General features: G+C 40.4%; 1 protein-coding gene across 1 annotated transcript in view; it reads left to right on the top strand.

Moving 5' to 3' along the window:
* The first annotated feature begins 14406 nt into the window (after nt 1-14406).
* Nucleotides 14407-14581, top strand: part of DDX4 (DEAD-box helicase 4) — an 81406-nt gene continuing 81231 nt past the window's right edge. Inside the window, exon 1 of the mRNA XM_061129456.1 lies at nt 14407-14478. Within this exon, the coding sequence (XP_060985439.1) occupies nt 14407-14478 (72 nt within the window). The remainder of the gene's footprint in view (nt 14479-14581) is intronic.

The following is a 14581-nucleotide window of genomic DNA, read 5'->3' as shown; positions in this document are numbered from 1 at the left end:
ATCAGGAAGCTCTTTAGTTCCTCTTTGCTTTCTGCCATAAGGGTCATGTCATCTGCATATCTGAGGTTGCTGATATTTCTCCTGGCAATCTTGATTCCAGCTTGTACTTCATCCAGCCCAGCATTTCTCATGATGTACTCTGCACAGAAGTTAAATAAGCAGTTTGACAATATACAGCTTTGATGAACTCCTTTCCAAATTTGGAACCAGTCCATTGTTCCATGTTCGGTTCTAACTGTTGCTTCTTTACCTGCATACAGATTTCTCAGGAGGCAGGTCAGGTGGTCTGGTATCCCCAACTCTTTAAGAATTTTACAGAGTGATCCACGCAGTCAAAGGCTTTGGTGTAGTCAATAAAGCAGAAATAGATGTTTTTTCTGGAACTCGCTTGCTTTTTCAATGATCCAGCGGATTTTGGCAATTTGATCTCTGGTTCCTTTGCCTTTTCTAAATCCAGGTTGGACATCTGGAAATTCTCTGTTTACATACTGTTGAAGCATGACTTGGAGAATTTGAGCACTACTTTGCTAACATGTGAGATGAGTGCAATTGTGTAGTAGTTTGAACGTTCATTGGCATTGCCTTTCTTTGGGATTGGAATGAAAACTGACCTTTTCCAGTCCTGTGACCACTGCTGAGTTTTCCAAATTTGCTGGCATATTGAGTGCAGCACTTTCACTGCATCATCTTTTAGGATTTGAAATAGCTCAACTGAATTCCATCACCTCCACTAGCTTTGTTCATAGTTATGCTTTCTAAGGCTCACTTGTCTTCACATTCCCAGATGACTGGCTCGAGGTGAATGATCACACCATTGTGGTTATGTGTGTCATGAAGATCTTTTTTTTGTATAGTTCTGTGTATTCTTGCTACCTCTTCTTAATATCTCTGCTTCTGTTAGCTCCATACCATTTCTGTGCCCATCTTTGCATGAAATGTTCCCTTGGTATCTCTAGTTTTCTTGAAGAGATCTCTAATCTTTCCCATTCTATTGTTTTCCTGTATTTCTTGGCATTGATCACTGAGGAAGGCTTTCTTATTTCTCCTTGCTATTCTTTGGAACTCTGCATTCAAATGTGTATATCTATCTTTCCTTCCTTTGCCTTTTGCCTCTCTTCTTTGCTCAGCTATTTGTAAGGCCTCGTCAGACAACCATTTTGCCTTTTTTGCATTTCTTTTTCTTGGGGATGGTCTTGATCCTGGCCTCCTGTACAATGTTCTTCCATAGTTCTTCAGGCACTCTGTCTATCAGATCTAGTCCCTTGAATGTATTTTTCATTTCCACTGTATAATCATAAGAGATTTGATTTAGATCATACCTGAATGATGTAGTGGTTTTCCCTACTTTCTTCAATTTAAGTCTGAATTTTACCTTAAGGAGTTCATGATCTGAGTCACAGTCAACTCCTGGTCTTGTTTTTGCTGACTGTATAGAGCTTCTTTATCTTCAGCTGCAAAGAATATTATCAGTCTGATTTCAATATTGACCATCTGGTGATGTTCATGAGTAGAGTTTTTTCTTGTATTGTTCAAAGAGGGTGTTTGCTATGACCAGTGAGTTCTCTTGACAAAACCCTGTTAGCTTTTGCCCTGCTTCATTTTGACTCCAAGGCTAAATTTGCCTGTTACTTCAGGTATCTCTTGTCTTCCCACTTTTGCATGCCAGTCCCCTATGATGAAAAGGACATCTTTTTTGGTGTTAGTTCTAGAAGGTCCTGGAGGTCATCATAGAACTGTTCAACTTCAGCTTCTTTGGCATTAGTGGTTGGGACATAGATTACTGTGATATTGAATGGTTTGCCTTGGAAACAAACAGAAATCATTCTGTCATGTTTGAGACTGCACCCAAGTAATGCATTTTGGACTCTTTTGTTGACTATGAGGGCTACTCCATTTCTTCTAAGGGATTCTTGCCCATAGTAGTAGATATAATGGTCATCTGAATTAAATTCTCCCATTCCGGTCCATTTTAGTTCACTGATTCCTAAAATGTCAGTGTTCATTCTTGCCATCTCCTGTTTGACCACTTCCAATCTACCTTGACTCATCAACCTAACATTCCAGATTCCTATGCAGTGTTGTTCCTTATAGCATCAGACTTTACTTTCATCACCAGTCACATCCACAACTGGCCATTGTTTTTGCTTTGGCTCTGTCTCTTCATTCTTTCTGGAGTTATTTTTCCACTGTTCTCCAGTAGCATATTGGGCACCTACCAACCTGGGGAGTTCATCTTTCAGTGTCCAGCCTTTTTGCCTTTTCATACTGTTCATGGGGTTCTCAAGGCAAGAATACTGAAGTGGTTTGCCATTCCCTTCTCCAGTTAACCACGTTTTTTCATGATCTACCTTCTTAGGTGGCCCTACACAGCATGGCTCAATGTTTCATTGAGTTAGACAATGCTGTGATCCATGTGATCAGTTTGGTTAGTTTTCTGTGATTGCGGTTTTCATTCTGTCTGCCCTCTAATGGATAAGTATGAGAGGCTTGTGGAAGCTTCCTGATGGAAGGGGGAGCTTCCACATGTTTATTGGCCATCTATATGTCTTTTTTTGAGAAATGTCTATTTAGGTCTTCTGCCCATTTTTTGGATTGGATTGTTTGTTTCTCTGTCATTGAGCTACATTAGCTGTTTTAATATTTTGGAAGTAAAGTCCTTGTTGGTTGCATCATTTGCAAATATTTTCCCCCAGTCCATAGTTTCTCTTTTTGAACTTTGTTTATAGTTTCCTTTGTTGTGCAAAAGCTTATAAGTTTGATTAAGTTCCATTTGTTTATTTTTGCTTTATTTCTTTTGCCTTGGGAGACTGACCCTAGAAAACACTCGTACAGTTTATTTCAGAGAATGTTTTGCCTGTATTCTCTTCTAGGAGTTTCATGTAGCATGTCTATATGTAAGTCTTTAAAACACTTTGAATTTATTTTTGTATATAGTGAGAGAATGTTCTAACTTCATTGTTACATGTGCCTGTCCAGCTTTCCCAGCACCACTTGCTGAAGAGACTGTCTTTTCTCCATTTTATTTTCATTCCATTGTACTTACTTCCTTTGTTGATGATTGACTGACCAGAGGTGGGTTTATTTCTTGGGTCTCTATTCTAATCCATTTATCCATATGTCTGTTTTTCTCCCAGTAACATTTTGTTTTGATTATCATAGTTTTGTAGTATTGTCTGAAGTCTGGGAGGGTTATAACTTTGTTCTTTTTCCTCATGTTTGCTTTTGCAATACTGGGTCTTTCATGGTTCCATCCACCTGAGTGGTTTTAAACTCTTATGTTTACTAATGGGCTGAACTGGGACTTTTTCCTTCTAGAAAAAACTATGAGGGTAGAATGGAAAACTATGTTCACTCCAGATTTAGTAAGTCTGGCAGAAGAACTCCATTATACTCTAAATGTTGAGTGAAAGGAACACTGCCAAAATTTTTAAAGCTTTAACTCCAGTAAATGATGGCTCCTAAATATGAAGGAGCCTGCTTAGGGTCTCAGTTCAGTTCAGTAGCTTAGTCTTGTTCGACTCTTTGCAACCCCATGGACTGCAGCACGCTAGGCCTCCCTGTCCATCACCAACTCCTGGAGTTTACCCAAACTCGTCCACTGAGTCGGTGATGCCATCCAACCATCTCATCCTCTGTCGTCCCCTTCTCCTCCTGCCTTTAATCTTTCCCAGCATCAAGGTCTTTTCCAGTGAGTCAGTTCTTCACAATCAGGTGGCCAAAGTACTGGAGTTTCAGCTTCAACATCAGTCCTTCCAATGAACACTCAGGACTGATCTCCTTTAGGATGGACTGGTTGGATCTCCTTGCAGTCCAAGGGACTTTCAAGAGTCTTCTCCAACACCACAGTTCAAAAGCATCAATTCTTCAGCGCTCAGCTTTCTTTATAGTACAACTCTCACATCCGTACATGACTACTGGAAAAACCATAGCCTTGACTAGATGAAACTTTATTGGCAAAGTAATGTCTCTGCTTTTTAATATGTTGTCTAGGTTGGCCATAGCTTTCCTTCTAAGGAGTATGTGTCTTTTAATTTCATGGCTGCAATCACCATCTGCAGTGATTTTGGAGCCCCCCAAAATAAAGTCAGGCACTGTTTCCACTATTTTCCAATCTATTTGCCGTGAAGTGATGCGACCAGATGCCATGATCTTAGTTTTTTGAAGGTTGAGCTTTAAGCCAACTTTTTCACTCTACTCTTTCACTTTCATCAAGAGGCTTTTCAGTTCCTCTTCACTCTCTGCCATAAGGGTGGTGTCAGATGACACCACTGCATATCTGAGGTTATTGATATTTCTCCTGGCAATCTTGATTCCAGCTTGTGCTTCATCCAGCCCAGCGTTTCTCATGATGTACTCTGCATGTAAGTTAAATAAGCAGGGTGACAACATACAGCCTTGACGTACTCCTTTTCCTATTTGGAACCAGTCTGTTGTTCCATGTCCAGTTCTAATTGTTGCTTCCTGACCTGCATACAGATTTCTCAAGAGGCAGGTCAGGTGATCTTGTATTCCCATCTCTTTCAGAATTTTCCGCAGTTTATTGTGATCCACACAGTCAAAGGCTTTGGCATAGTCAATAAAGCAGAAATAGATGTTTTTCTGGAACTCTCTTGCTTTTTTGATGACCCAGCAGATGTTGGCAATTTGATCTCTGGTTCCTCCGCCTTTTCTAAAACCAGCTTGAACACATGGAAGTTCACGGTTCACATACTGTTGAAGCCTGGCTTGGAGAATTTTGAGCATTACTTTGCTAGTGTGTGAGATGAGTGCAATTGGGCGGTAGTTTGAGCGTTCTTTGGCATTGCCTTTCTTAGGGATTGGAATGAAAGCTGACCTTTTCCAGTCCTGTGGCCACTGCTGAGTTTTCCAAATTTGCTGGCATATTGAGTGTAGCACTTTCACACCATAATCTTTTAGTGTCTGGATTGTTACAAAATTATGCACACCCTCTCAGGCAGCAGAAGCTCAGGGCTTCCAGGCAGCATTAGTTGTAAAGAATCTGCTTGCCAGTGCAGGAGATGCAAGAGATGGAGGTTCAATCTCTAGGTCGGGAAGATCCGCTAAAGTAGGAAGTGACCACCACTCCAGTATTCTTGTGTCGAAAGTTTCAGGGACACAGGAGCCTGGGGGGATTATAGTCCATGGGGCTACAAAGAGTTGGACATGACTAAGCACACACACACAGCAGAGTTCCCATCACACGCAGCATTCCTCAGACAGCTGCCTCAATTCCAATGAAGTATTTTGGTTAACTGTCCTTCACATAAGTCTTTTACCTTGTAATAACCTTAGCCTGATTATTTCTCTTCCCTCTGTCACTAATCAAGTACCTCATGACTGCTTAATGCTGATGGGTCACCTCCTGAATTCTTATAAGGATCTAAAGGAAATTCCATTGTGTAATATTTCTTTCTCATGATTCACTGATGGTTCTTATTTGAAAGGTGACAATGGAAAATATTGTGTTGGGTATGCTATAACAACTCTTTTTGATGCTGTTGAGGCAGCATCTTTATCCATGACTACTTCAGCCCAATACACTAAATTATATGCTCTTTCATGGGCTTGTACTTTAGGCAAGGACAAAACTGCCAATATTTATACCGTTAGTAGACGTGCTTTTGAAGTAGTTCATGATTTCAGAATGTGGAAGCAACATGGCTTCCTTCTTCCAGTGGAAATAAAATTTTAAGTGTTGGTTTTTTAAAAACTGTGTTTTGGACCAAATAATAATCCAGTCCTGCTGAAGACTCTAAAATTCCCACTTCATTACTGTATATGAATTAAACAATTAGTATACTCACAAAATAATAGCCTTCGTAAATCAATACTGGTGGGGAAACATTAACAAGACTGAAAAAAGTGCCTACCACACTTGTCTCACTTGTCCAAAGTACAAACCTGGGAAGCTGGTTTGTATTGCATCCTGGACAATTTAAACTGCATCATGGACAACTGAGGTCTGGCAAGTGGATTTCATACAAGTTCCTCCATCTAATGCATATAAGTATGTTTTAGACATGGTCTATATATTTTCACACTGGACTGAATGAAGCCTTTCTTTGGAGACAGACTACTACTTCTTCTGTGGCTAAAGTCCTTTTGAAAAAGATCACCCCTACCTGGGGAACTCTTCTAGAACTATGAGTAGCCCATCTTACTGGCCAGGTGCTTTGACAAGTCTGTTCTCTTTGGCTAACTTTATATCACTTTCACTGTGCTTACCATCCTTAGTCCTCTGGTTTAGTCTAATGCATGAAGTGTGTTAAGATTCAATTGGCAAAATTCAGAGAGGCCTAAAGCTTTGCTCTGATTGCTTTAAATCTCACGTCCATTCCTTTTGGAATTTATAAACTCTTAGAGATAGTCACAGTATATCCAATGAACTTGACTCCTGCTTCTTTTGATCCACAACTGATAAAAGGAAAGCAACTCCAATATTACAAATGCCTAATGGCTTCTATTGGAGAAGGCAATGGCAACCCACTCCAGTACTCTTGCCTGGAAAATCCCTTGGGTGGAGGAGCCTGGTAGGCTGCAGTCCATGGGGTCGCACAGAGTCGGACATGACTGAAGCGACTTAGCAGCAGCAGCAGCAGCAGCAGCAATAGCTTCTATTAAAAATAACCATGTTTTGGTAGATCAGTCTTTTCAAATGGAACCCTTGGGGGACAAAGACCTTAAGTGTCACAACTTGCAACTTGGAGATTTCGTCTATTAGAAAAGATACATCCAGAAGAACTCTCTTCAGTCTTGCTGGAAAGTCCTTTATTGAGTACTCCAAACAACCCTGTGCCTCCAGACTCCAAAGAATAGACTCTTGGACTTCTGCTGCTGCTGCTGCTACTACTAAGTCGCTTCAGTCGTGTCCGACTCTGTACAACCCCATGAAATGCAGCCTACCAGGCTCCTCCGTCCATGGGATTTTCCAGGCAAGAGTACTGGAGTGGGTTGCCATTGCCTTCTCCGTTGGATTCCTGAGCTACACCTAAAGAAAGCACCAAACCCTGACTGAAACTGCATATCGTCTGGTGACATGAAAATGAAGATTTTCCAGAACTGAAGCAGATGACATCTGATGAGACAACGTTCCCTAGATATGTAGACCAGGCCTGATGGAAGTCTGTTGCCAAACCTTTGATGATGGCATAATGCTTCAGAAGATCTCCAATGTCTATGATTTTGATAACAGGACTTCAGATAAAAAGTGCTTGACAGTCTTCCCTCCTTCCCCTCCTTGTTACTCAAATGTGACCTTAATGGGTTTCCAATCTAATGTGAGACACTGTGCCCAGTAATGGTCCTTTGTGACACTGAGGGACAGAAAACTGTTAAAACTAGAAACGCTGACTCTTGATCAGCAATGCTTGATCAAAAGGGGAAGATGTGAAAAATGAACAGAAACCTCAGTTAAATAGAATTGGGAGACCAGAAGGGGGAGCTCTCGTAACCTGTGATAATAATAGAACCCAACAACAAGAGGAAAGACTCCTTTCCTGACAAGGATTCAGTGAAAAGCCATGAGCTCTCTGTTTTAGTCATGATCTGTGTGTTTGTGCACTGGACTGAAGACTTTCCTTGAAGACAGACTACCTCTTCTGTGGCTAAAGTCTTTTTAGAAGTGGTTACCCCTCCCTGGGGATCTCCTCTGGAGCCATGAGGGACCCATTTTACTGGGCAGGTACTTTGACAAGCCTTGTTCTCCTTCCTTTGGCACGCCAGGACTTGCCTGTGGTTCGGGATGGCCACCGACCCCACACTGCAGTTCTCTTCTGATCCTGAATAAACAAATCTTTGCTGGAGAAATATTTAGTAGTGTTTTTGTTTCAAGTCAACATTAGTCTTATGTGCTAGCATGTGTACTGCTGATGGGTTTATTGTTGTTGCTAAGTTTTTTCAGTGGGCAGAGTTAAGGACGTCTTTGTGTTGTAAATTTTTTATTTTTTTAAAGGAGATAATATATAATGAGTTCATACTGATATTTCTAGTTCAAATTTAAGAGGATAGGGTTATTTCGTAACCTCTGATTTTCTTTTTCAATTTCTTTTCTCTCACACTGAAAAATCTTACTTCTTAAACAATAGTAACTTAATTATGTACCAGTTTATTACTGACAATATGACTACAGAATTGGTGGATTTTATGCAGTATTTTTTGCCTTATGATATATCTCACTAGGGACATATGGTCAAATTACTGTATTTTAAAGCATTTGAAATAAATTTGTGTGGTTAAGCCACTAACTAAATACACATTTATTTAAGTGCATTTTTTTTGCTTTAACTTTAAAGATTGCCTTTTAAATTTTGATTTGATTTAGTTTTATAATTTTGTATAACAATCACATGGTTTCACAATCAAATCCACTCATTCAGAGAAGTCTGACACACATTCTCATCCTTCTCAATCTATTCTCTTTTAGTCATTTTATAATTTTTGGCTTATCCTTCCATTAAAAAAAATATAAGCAGATATATCTCTTTAGATATAAGCCAGCAGCATACTTGACTTAACATACTTGACTACACTAAAGCCTTTGACTGTGTGGATCACAACAAACTGGAAAATTCTTAAAGAGATGGGAATACCAGACCACCTTACCTGTCTCCTGAGAAACTTGTATGCAGGACAAGAAGCAACAGTTAGAACTGGACATGGAACAACAGACTGGTTCAAAATTGAGTATGTCAATGTCAAGGATGTATATTGTCATCCTGCTTATTTAACTTCTGTGCAGAGTACATCATGTGGAATGCCAGCTTGGATGACTCATAAACTGGAACCAAGATTGCCTGGAGAAATATCAACAACCTCAGATACACAGATGGTACCACTCTAATAGCAAAAAGTGAAGAGGAACTAAAGAACTTCTTGAGGAGGGTGAAAGAAGAGTGTGAGAAGGCTGGCTTGAGATGCAACATTCAAAGAACAAAGATCACGGCATCTGTTCCCATCACTTCATGGCAAATAGATGGGGAAAAAGTGGAAATAGTGCCAGATTTTCTTTTCTTGGGCTCCAAAATCACTGCAGATAGTGGCTGCAGCCATGAAATCAAAAGACACTTACTCCTTGGAAGAAAGGCTGTGACCAACCTAGATAGCATATTAAAAAAAGCAGAGACATCAGTTTGCCAACAAAGGTCCACATAGTCAAAAACTATGGTTTTTCCAGTAATCATGTAGGGATGTGAGAGTTGGACCGTAAAGAAAGCTGAGCACTGAAGGATTGATACTTTCAAATTGTGGTGCTAGAAGAGACTATGAGAGTCCCTTGGACTGCAAAGAGATCAAACCAGTCAATCCTAAAGTTAAACCCTGAATATGCACTGGAAGGACATTATATTGATACTGAGCCACCAAGAAAACCCTGGTCACTTCTTTGAGTCTCATATTTTTATGTGACTCCTGTATTTATGAAATTAAAATTGTTTTTCTCCTTTTGTTTAATGTCAGTTTAATTATTGGAACAGCCCAAAAGCCTACAAAGGAAGAAGGGAAAATTTTTCTGCCCCTTCAACTACATGGGTGGATGTTTCAGTCTGCTATTGAGGGATTTTTGACTTACTTCTCATTAACTTTTAGTTCTGCAGTTAATAACTTTGTGGACACAGTGACAGACTTTATTTTGGGGGGCTCCAAGATCACCTAAGATGATGAATGCAGCCATAAAATTAAAAGACACTTGCTTCTTGGAAGAAAAATTATGACAAACCTAGACAGTGTATTAAAAAGCAGAGACATTACTTTGCTGATAAAAGTCCGTCTAGTCAAAGCTATGGTTTTTCCAGTAGTCATGTATGGATGTGAGAGTTGGACCATAGAGAAGCTGAATGCCAAAGAATAGATGCTTTTGAATTGTGGTGTTGGAGAAGCCTTTTGAGAGTCCCTTGGGCTTCAAGGAGATCAAACCAATCAATCCTAAATGAAATCAGTTCTGAATATTCATTAGAAGGACTAATGCTGAACTGAGGCTCCAATACTTTGGCCCCCTGACATGAAGAGCTGACTCATTAGAAAAAACCCTGATGCTGGGAAAGATGGAAGGCAAGAGGAAAAGGGGATGGCAGAGGATGTGATGGTTGGATGGCATCATTGATTCAATGGACATGAGTTTGAGCAAGCTCCAGGAGATGGTAAAGGACAGGGAAGCCTGGCACGCGGCAGTCCATGGGGTTGCAGAGTTGGACACAATTGAGCAACTGAACAACAGAGTTGTCCTTTTATATTTTTGTTAGTGTATCTTTGAAATAAATTCTAGAAGTAGGATTACAGGATCCAAGGATAAATGCACATGTGATTTTGCTAGATGTTGTCAAATTCCCTTCCCTCTAGGTTTAGGCCATGGAACATCCCCAACAGTGATGTAAGAGGTTGCCTGTTACCTCGAAGCTTCCCTAACAAGAGTTCATTATCAACATATGCACTGATGAATGTGTCTAATATATACTAAGATATTAAATAAAAACACTAAAATGACTATCAAAATGAAAATTGTCTGAGTTGCCTAAATCAGTGGTATGAGTACCACACATTCATAAACACTGCCTTAGCCATTACTTGAAAAATACAGATATTTTGGCCTCTCTGAACCCTACTTGGTATGCTGAAAACCCCTGTCCAAGTTGCTTTCTTCCTTAGATGTTGCACTAGTACAAGATGTGCCGTCTGAGACATTATAACCCATTCCACCTCATTTTTGTGTTGATTTACAGGGCTCCAACCTGCAGTATTTAATTTTTTTAGCCTGTTGTATGGTTATGTGCATAATAAAAGATTATCAAATATTTATAATCCTTAAAGATGAACATCTAATTCTCCCCCATGTGAGGTAATCCATTTTTATACTGTTTGTTGTCCAGTCAGTAAGTTGTGTCTGACTCTTGTGACCCCACAGACTGTAGCCCACCAGGCTCTTCTGTCCATGGGATTTCCCAGGCAAGAGTACTGGAGTGGGTTGCCATTTCCTTCTCCAGGAAGTCTTTGGACCCAGGGATTGAACCCATGTCTCCTGCATTGGGAAGCAGGTTCTTTACCACTGAACCTCCAGGGAAGCCCCATGTACTACTGGTAGATTAAAAGAATTTTTAATAGCCTTGACATGGTGCAAGGCACAGTACACATCAATTAAAAAATCATTACTTGAATAATGTGGAGAGAATGCTAGAACATAAAATCTAAAATATCAGTCATCTTCATATGCATTACTTTGAACTAACTACATTGATTCCAAATTGAGAGACAGCTTTGAGGAAACTCTTGTCCTACCTTATTAAAGAAGGATTTAGGAAATTTGGAGAAACATTATATAAGCTTTCCAGGGAATCTTTTGAGATAAGAATGTTAAGGTTTAAATTCCATTGGTCACTGCCATTCTTGTCACTAGAATGTTCCTTGAGAAGCTAATTTTACCTGGAACATTTAGCATAATACCTGGCATACAGTAGGTGCTCATTTAAAGCCTATTTAACTAATGAATGAATCCTTGCCTTTTCCATTCATTGTGATTTATTACCACCAGTAACTTAGGATCTGTTAGTGAGAACAAGAAAATAGAATATACTGGCTTCATTTTCTTGGGACACCCATTAAGGAGCAAGTGTTTACTAAACCGTGGGCTTTTCTTTTTCACTGTTTATGTTCAATTTTTGAATTGCATGAATTTTATCCATTGTTTATCCTTTACTCAGTACTGAACTTTAGTTCTCATCAGAATGCACTTTTTCTTAACCAGGAACTCTCAAGGATTATACTGAGTGTTTCATAAAGAACTATTTCATTGCAGTACCTGAAAGCACAAAAATTTCTTCTCTCCTAGAGTTAATAGCAGAGAATGTTTGCCAAATGTTTTTTAAAAATATGCTCATTTTAGAAAATATTTCCAAGCTTTCCATTCCTAAAATAAAAAAATCTAGTTATCATTCTATCTACACAATTTCATATCTTGTTATTTTCACCTAATACATATTTTCCCACAACATAAAAATTTTTGAAAGAACATTCAATTCAAAGTGAGTAAAACTACGTCAGAGGACCCTGTGTACAAATTCAGAGCATCAGAAAGAGTGTTGGTAGCTCTCCCCCACAGATATACGATTGAAAGTATAAGATGCCTCAAGAGTATGATGTAAAAATTTTGTTTAAAAATAGAAATTATTAAAAATGAAAAAATAAAATTAAAAAATATTCTGGTTTCACTTTTGTTAAATGTAATCTTTTGAAGATAATTCACCTTGATAATGGTCTGGCAAAGTTTAATGCTAACTAAGTAAGTATTTTTTAAGGATTCAAAGAAAATAAGTATTTTTGATTAAAGAGATCAATAATGATGGTTCTAGAGCTGGAAAGTGTAGAGTGTTCCATAAAGTACCTCAGCCTCTATGCCTGAGTGTCAGACTGTGTTGGGACTTACATTTCTGAACTATTCAGGGATTAAAAGATTCAGAGCATGGGAAATGATGAAAATAAAGCGAAAAATAAAAATGGTATTTTTCAAGCGGTCTGTTGTTATGCCTTTTGGAGGGATGGGAAAATATGGAAAGATTTCCCCGACTTTTTGTGAGACAGAACAAACACTAACTGGTTGATGAGTGTAAGTACCGAAATGACCTTCGGACACCCTTAGGTTTGGCCATTAAGTAGGGATATAAACAGGTGGGTCACAAATCTAACGAACGACCTTCACCAGCACAATTTACTTCTTCCTTCTGGATCAGAGGGTGTCTCCTTCCCCAAAATTCGACCTCTAGCTCTGTAAGACAAGTTACTGACTTCACAGCCTCCTAGGTGTCGGCGTGACAGTCTCATCCTTCGGTCTGGGAAGAAAAAGAAATACCCCACCACCCCCAGCCTCAGCCATACTTCGAGGTACCTGGGAACCCCCTGGATGTGAAGCAAGCGCCTCAGAAATAGAGGCCAACTGCCAGCGACTGCAGTAGGCAAAAAAGGAGAGAAAGTTTAAAGAGGTAGGTAGGAGGACGTTTAATTCCTCTTCTATTTTTAGCTTTGACTTGCAGTGCTGACATAGGAAAATTCTATAGCCTCTCCAGATTGAAGACCCCGCAGAAAAATCCACAGAAAGTGACCCTCGGTCAGCCTTGTACCCCCAGGCCTAACGGGCCACTCCGTCCCGAACGTAATGGGTCAGCTGATTGCGGCTTCGAACGTGAACACGTAGGGTAGGAGAGGCGGGAGATGGGGGCGGGACGACATGGCTGCCTGACGCTGATTGGCTGATGGAGCTCGTCGCCTGGTGCCATTTGTTGTTGGATCAGCGCACCAGACGCACTCTGCGTCCTGCACGTGCAGCCGTTTAAGTCGCGTCAGCGCCTGTGAGGACTCCGAGAGAGCAAGCCGCGGAGAGGTGAGTGGGCCGCCGGCTTTTTTCCCAGTACGGGTTTCATCCCAACGCTCTGGGCTTCCTAGTAGTAGCTGCACTTCGGGCCAAGTGAAGAACGGTTCGGGTGGGTAGGGGTTTGAAGCCGCCCTTTGGGGTCTTTCTGCTTCCTGCCGGAGGCTCCAGTAGCACTGTGCGTGTCCGAAGTCTGGGGTTGAGGCCTGCAGGAAAGGCGAAGGAGCATTTTTGACCACATAGTACCACACCATCCGTGTTCAGAGAAAAAGACTCTCTAAACACGGATGGTTGTAGAACTTAGTGTATACACCCTCTTTGGCGAAACTAGTTGTTTGTGGGAGATATTTAGGCCACCTAATTACCCTTTCTTCCCTGCCAAACTTCAAGGCCTTGTTCCCTGGTCACTTCCCCCCTCCCCTCGCAAAGAAACTAAATAAACCCCATGCGAAACGTCGTACCCAGTCTTGAAGGGAGAAACCTGGAGTAGTATTTGAAAAATTTCCCCTCCCCCTTAATATTCACTAAGACGCATTGGGAACCCTTCGGTGAGAAACTAAATTCTGTCAACAGATTTTGGGGAAAAGCCTGAACTTCACCGGGACATGGTGATTGTTAGAGTGATTAGATAAGTGGTTCAACTAATTTTTAAAGATAAAAAATTGAAAGTCGCTCAGTCGTGTCCGACGCTTTGCGACGCCATGGACTGTATAGTCCATGGAATTCTTCAGGCCAGAATACTGGAGTGGGTAGCCATTCCCTTCTCCAGGGGCTCTTCCCAACCCAGGGGTCGAATCCACGTCTTCCCGCGTTGCAGGCGGATTCTTTACCGTCTGAGCCAAAAGGATGAATATAAACGGTATCTCTCGGTAAGAAACAAAACTTAATTGCCCTTTTTGCAAAAACTTTTGGGGAGGATCAACAGTTAATTATGTAGTTTGGAGGTATATGTGTGAAATGATGATTTATGCTTTTAAAGGTACAATTCTGATCTCTGATTCTGACTGAGCCTAAATGTGCATGTTTGTATTTTTAGAAAAACTGAACTGGAAGCCGCCATGGGAGATGAAGATTGGGAAGCAGAAATAATCAACCCTCATATGTCTTCCTATGTTCCTGTATTTGAGAAGGTAATAAAATTTAAAGTTTGTAGTTATTGAATGCTACAGATTTTATCAGAGTTGAAAATCTCTGTGGTGAGAAAGTTCATCTGTGGTGAGAAGCATGCTGTGC

This window comes from Dama dama, chromosome 25 (genome assembly GCF_033118175.1).
Source record: "Dama dama isolate Ldn47 chromosome 25, ASM3311817v1, whole genome shotgun sequence".
Taxonomy (NCBI): Eukaryota; Metazoa; Chordata; class Mammalia; order Artiodactyla; family Cervidae; genus Dama; species Dama dama.
This window is presented reverse-complemented; position numbering and strand designations above follow the sequence as displayed.